Source organism: Hydractinia symbiolongicarpus, chromosome 1, assembly GCF_029227915.1.
Source record: "Hydractinia symbiolongicarpus strain clone_291-10 chromosome 1, HSymV2.1, whole genome shotgun sequence".
In the NCBI taxonomy this organism is placed as follows: domain Eukaryota; kingdom Metazoa; phylum Cnidaria; class Hydrozoa; order Anthoathecata; family Hydractiniidae; genus Hydractinia; species Hydractinia symbiolongicarpus.
The window spans coordinates 19,566,419-19,571,146 of NC_079875.1; the positions used below are offsets into that span (position 1 = coordinate 19,566,419).

The window sequence follows — 4,728 nt, forward strand, 5'->3', positions numbered from 1 at the left end:
TGATGGAAGTACAGATGGTAAAAACGGAGGATATAACCCATCACCTAAAGCCTCTGAAGAAATCTGTCCATCAATGCTAGGTATCCACAGTGGCAAGAAGGAAAAAGCATCTACTATTATGTCTGATACTGTTAACAACGATAAAAATAATAAATTCATTCCATCAACTCAAACTTCTGGAGAAATCCTTCCGCCAATGCCACCAGTGAATGAAAAAAACATGCTAACGACACTGGTGTGGGCCTTGGTGATAGCTTGGGCGAAGTAATTGATACCTAATGAAGAAACCGATAGTAATGATGAAAATGAACCTTCAATTATTGATGCGTCGAAAGAAGAGTCCAATTTGTGGATACATGCAAATTGCCTTACCAAGACACTTATCTCTGAAACTTAAAAAGGGTCCAGCTGTTGTCAAGGCGTTATCACTGCCACGTCGCGAGAGAATTAAAGCATTAGATAACCTGAAGAAGATAGGTGTTTTTAATTACATCCAAAGGAGATGGCGAAAGAAGAACCAAAGTATATCCGAGAAAGAACAGGCAACGACGACGATGCGCTATTCGTTTTTGTTACATGCAAAGGAGCGTACAATAAGAACTATAAGGCCAGGCACCAACTTTTTTGTGGAAAAAACAATGGCCAAGTTGTGGTACCCCTTTTACCTATTGAAGCTCTTAATTTCAATGACTTAAAAGATGACTTTAAAGCAGTACTAAACAAAATGATTTTGGATGATGTTTCATCAATGGCAAAATCTGATGCTGTAATTCTTATGATTGGATCTGGCATGTTTAATGGCCAAAAGTGTAAGTCCGGAAAAAAACATGAAGTAGAAAAGAAAGTTCGTCAAACGATGAGGCAATTGAGCCGTTTGTTCATTGCATTTAAAGAGTCCTTAGGAATTCCTGTAGATTCTTCTGCAATGCTTAACAAAAACAATATATGTCATTTAAGAAGCGCTATCGACAAGTTGTGTGGGGATGATGAAAAATGTGGTCTAAAAGTGCAGTTACAAAATACTATTAAAGGCGCTGCTAAGATGTTGCAGGCTCATTATTTAGTTGAGGGAGATATGAAAGCTGACCAGGTGAGAGTTTTTATGGCAGTGCTGAGTTTGGTCGAGGACGAGGTATTCGGAGGAGCTTTATATAAAATAAAGCAAAAGAGGAACAAAATCACGCAAAAGCCGGGAAACCTCCCCACTAACGAGACTGTAGAACAGCGAACTACTTACTTACGAAATTTAACTTCGAAAGAAAAGTTAGCTTATGAATTACCTGCAGAAATATATGTTGATGTGCGTGATGCAGTTTGTGCCAGGCTTACCATGTACAACGGGAGAAGAGGTGGGGAACCTGCACGTCTTTTTATATATCAGTGGAAAGAAGCTATTGATGGTACATGGTTGTGTTCCGAAACGCGTGAACAATATCAAAGTGCAATTAAATCCGGTAACCGAATAACTATTCAGGAAGGTAAAGGTAACAAACAAGTTCCGGTTTTCTTTCCGCCTGCCGTAGTGGATGCAATGAATTTCTTCTGCGATTTTGCTATCAGAAAACACTCGGATGTAGCAGACGAGAATGAATACATATTTGCGTCCACAAAAGGAAGCGATAACCATGTATCGCTTATGGCGTGTTGTAAAAAAGCTAACTTGACTGACAAGGTAAATGGAACTATGAATCGTCACCGTGTGTCGACGTTGATCGGATCCTTTGGGCTAAGTGAGGCAGAACAGCAGTTGGCTTTTGACCATTTTGGTCATAGTGGTGATGTAAATAGAAATATATATCAAGTTCCCCAAGCTGAAAGACAGCCAAAGTCAACAGGTCGTTACTTAGAGTTAATCGATAAGGGTTTGGATGGTGCATTAAGTGCTACACAAATTGACACTGGTACACACAGCGCTAACTCTAATTAAACTACGTGTTCTGTTCCCGATAGCGTCAATACTATGGTAACTTTCTCACAGGAGTAGACGTTTCTACTTGCAGTAATCTTTTAAGATTTGTTTTACATTTTTTGCTCTATCAGCAATTTCTACGCATTCTGATGGGACGAAAATATTTCCTTTTTTCGATTTTGAATACGAGCTGAGATATTTCTGCTCCCTACAGACAGAAAACAAATTAAAAGAAAAGTTAGAAATTATCAATGCACGGAACGTTTTCTTTTCGACTTTTTTTGAACAGAATGTGGCGTGAAATTAGCTTTTAAAACTGTTGAAAAAAAGGTAAATTATAGTAACGCAAAAATTCGAAGACTTCCAAGAATTAAATTTTTTACCGAGAAATTAATTAGTTGAATTCTCAAATGCGCCAAATTTTCTTTCCGCTAAAAATTCTGAAAATAACATTACCAAAAATAAATATGTGTTATTTATATTATGATGCGCACTTTACTTGACTTCACGCTGGGTTGAATAAAATTTAGCTCTTCATTGAGTCAGTTGTGGACGTTAATAGGTTTCTTGACGCGCTATGGAAATCCTGGATGTATAATAAGTCATTTAAAAATAAACACATAGTTGAGAAGGTTTAATGGGACATTAATAGATATTTGATTTTAAGGGAAGAAACCTACGCGAATCACTAAAGTTAGGCCTCGCGAAAAAAGTTCAAAAAAAGGCTTAATCGCGAGAGTTTATTTCTTCAAAATATGTTGAAATAGGCTATTTGCGAAAGTTAATTCTCACGAAATTTTTTTTAACCCTGTAATTTTTTTTTGTCAGATGAAAAAAAATCCGTGTATCCCTTTCATCCTAATTGTTTAAAAGTTGTGTAATAATCGTTAACCTACTTTTTGAATAGATATGGTTATTCATCGTTGCTGGCATTTTGTGGCGCGAAAGTTTCTTTCTTTAAAGTAGATTCATTGTGAGCGCTTCCTTTGTTTATATTTTCAAAACATTACAAGTTAACTATGGCTGACTTCGCTGTTTGTGCCTTTTTTTTGTTTGTGTGATATTGTCGTTTCTAAACTTCTGTATTTACTTTTATATTTACTTTTACGTTACTTTTTGTTGTAGGACCCAGTGTCGAGTCTATTTTATTTGTCAGACCCACAAAGGGATATGTTTAACAAAGTATTTTCTAAATGATTAGACAAAGATCGTGGTTATCCAAGTAAGTAAAAAATAACTCTCCATATGTACTTATTTTAAATGAATTGTCTTCTTGAATCATCTTCGCAATACACGTGCACTTAATCTTTATTGCGTTATTTTTGTTTAAGTTTCTTCTATTACAATTCACGAAACAGCCTCTAAGTGACTTATTGAATAACCTTATATTTTTTTATTTGCAGCTAGTGATGAAATGAAGTTGTTTGGAGAGCTTCACGGTGTACCACTTGAAAGAATTCAAACAAAAATAGTTAACGAAGGAATGAAAAAACGAAAAAGAACTCAAAAAAATATGAAGATGATGATGTGCGCGTGAAAACGCCTTCCGTTTACACCATTTAATTTAATGGCTTATGTCTTACCAGTGTTTTGTTATTTTACCAATGTTTTGTTATTTTTGCAACACGATACTTAACTAATTATTGTTCTGAAAAAATTTTAATTGTAATAACCTTCTTTTATTTTTCACAAATGAACGGTAACGCGCAAATATTTCTCGGCAAAAGAAACATACTAATTCGCTGCGGTCAACCGAACATCCCGATTTATTTACTAATTTCTTAGACAGAGAAGACGGAACAACTTCGATTAGTGTGTACGAAAAAGTTTAGGGTTGGCGGGCGCTTTAAAGACCACGATTTTTTTTTTGTAACGTATAATAAATGCGCCACGACGTCGTCCTCCACATATATCTTTGATTTTTTTCGAGCGCGGTCTACCATGTTGATAAAAAAGCGGTCTGGAAGATCTGCGTTTGCGGCTCCTGTTGTTTTATCCAATCTGATTGATTTCAGTACATCAAGTACATTTTTTCTCTTGTGTGGCTGACTTGTCGGTTTCTCTTTCTAAAAGTTTCCAAATTTGTTGATATGACTGACAGCTCTATACAGACAAGAATCTGTCTCAGCGGGCACATATAGTAAAATGGATGGTGGTAAAATGTTGCACCATGTCAATTTCAGTGTTACTTGTGTACATCGAATTTTTAAATGAGTTAAACGGAAAATAGTAACGTTCACGGTTCGAGAACTAATTAACATGTGAGCGCATTGTTATCCTGCACGTCCTTAAGAACTAAATAAATTTAAGTATACACCAGTACTCACCACAGGTGGACTAAGATTTCTAATTTAACTTGCGCATTGACTAGCATTTTCTCCGTTTCCGCACATTTCACATTTTAATAGCCACTAGGAAATTACAGCCTTGCACCTACATATATGTCACGTAAAACAGACAAATATAGCAAAGATGTCACCATTTGATTAAAAAACGAAAAATATATATTTGTCGACTTAAGGTCCTTCCAGTGTGAAAAAAATCGGTAAGTCGACACAGAGTGTCTGCAAATCGACATTTGTTTTTCTTTTGCTTAAAATGGCACATAGGAATAGTACAGTTGGCTAAAATGAGGTGATCTCTATCGGCGAAAGTGAAATCTTGGACCGAGCGGGGTTTGAACCATTGCCCATTGGATTAGCGCCCGACTGCTCTGCCAACTGAGCTATCGGTCCGATAGCCAGACGAGTTTGCAATTGCCTTTTCTCTCACTACAGGATCGAGCCCAGTTGGTGGTTCGAATTCGACAAACTGAGCAT

The 4,728-nt window shown here is 36.5% G+C and overlaps 1 protein-coding gene across 1 annotated transcript; it reads left to right on the plus strand.

The window, feature by feature from the left end:
* Window positions 1-296: 296 nt before the first annotated feature.
* Window positions 297-3,446, plus strand: LOC130661123 (uncharacterized). Its single transcript, XM_057461087.1, has 6 exons — window positions 297-588; window positions 675-1,901; window positions 2,041-2,146; window positions 2,440-2,501; window positions 3,111-3,131; window positions 3,313-3,446. Exons 1-6 carry the CDS (start codon window positions 297-299, stop codon window positions 3,444-3,446), a joined length of 1,842 nt encoding a protein of 613 aa, XP_057317070.1.
* The last annotated feature ends 1,282 nt before the right edge of the window (window positions 3,447-4,728 follow it).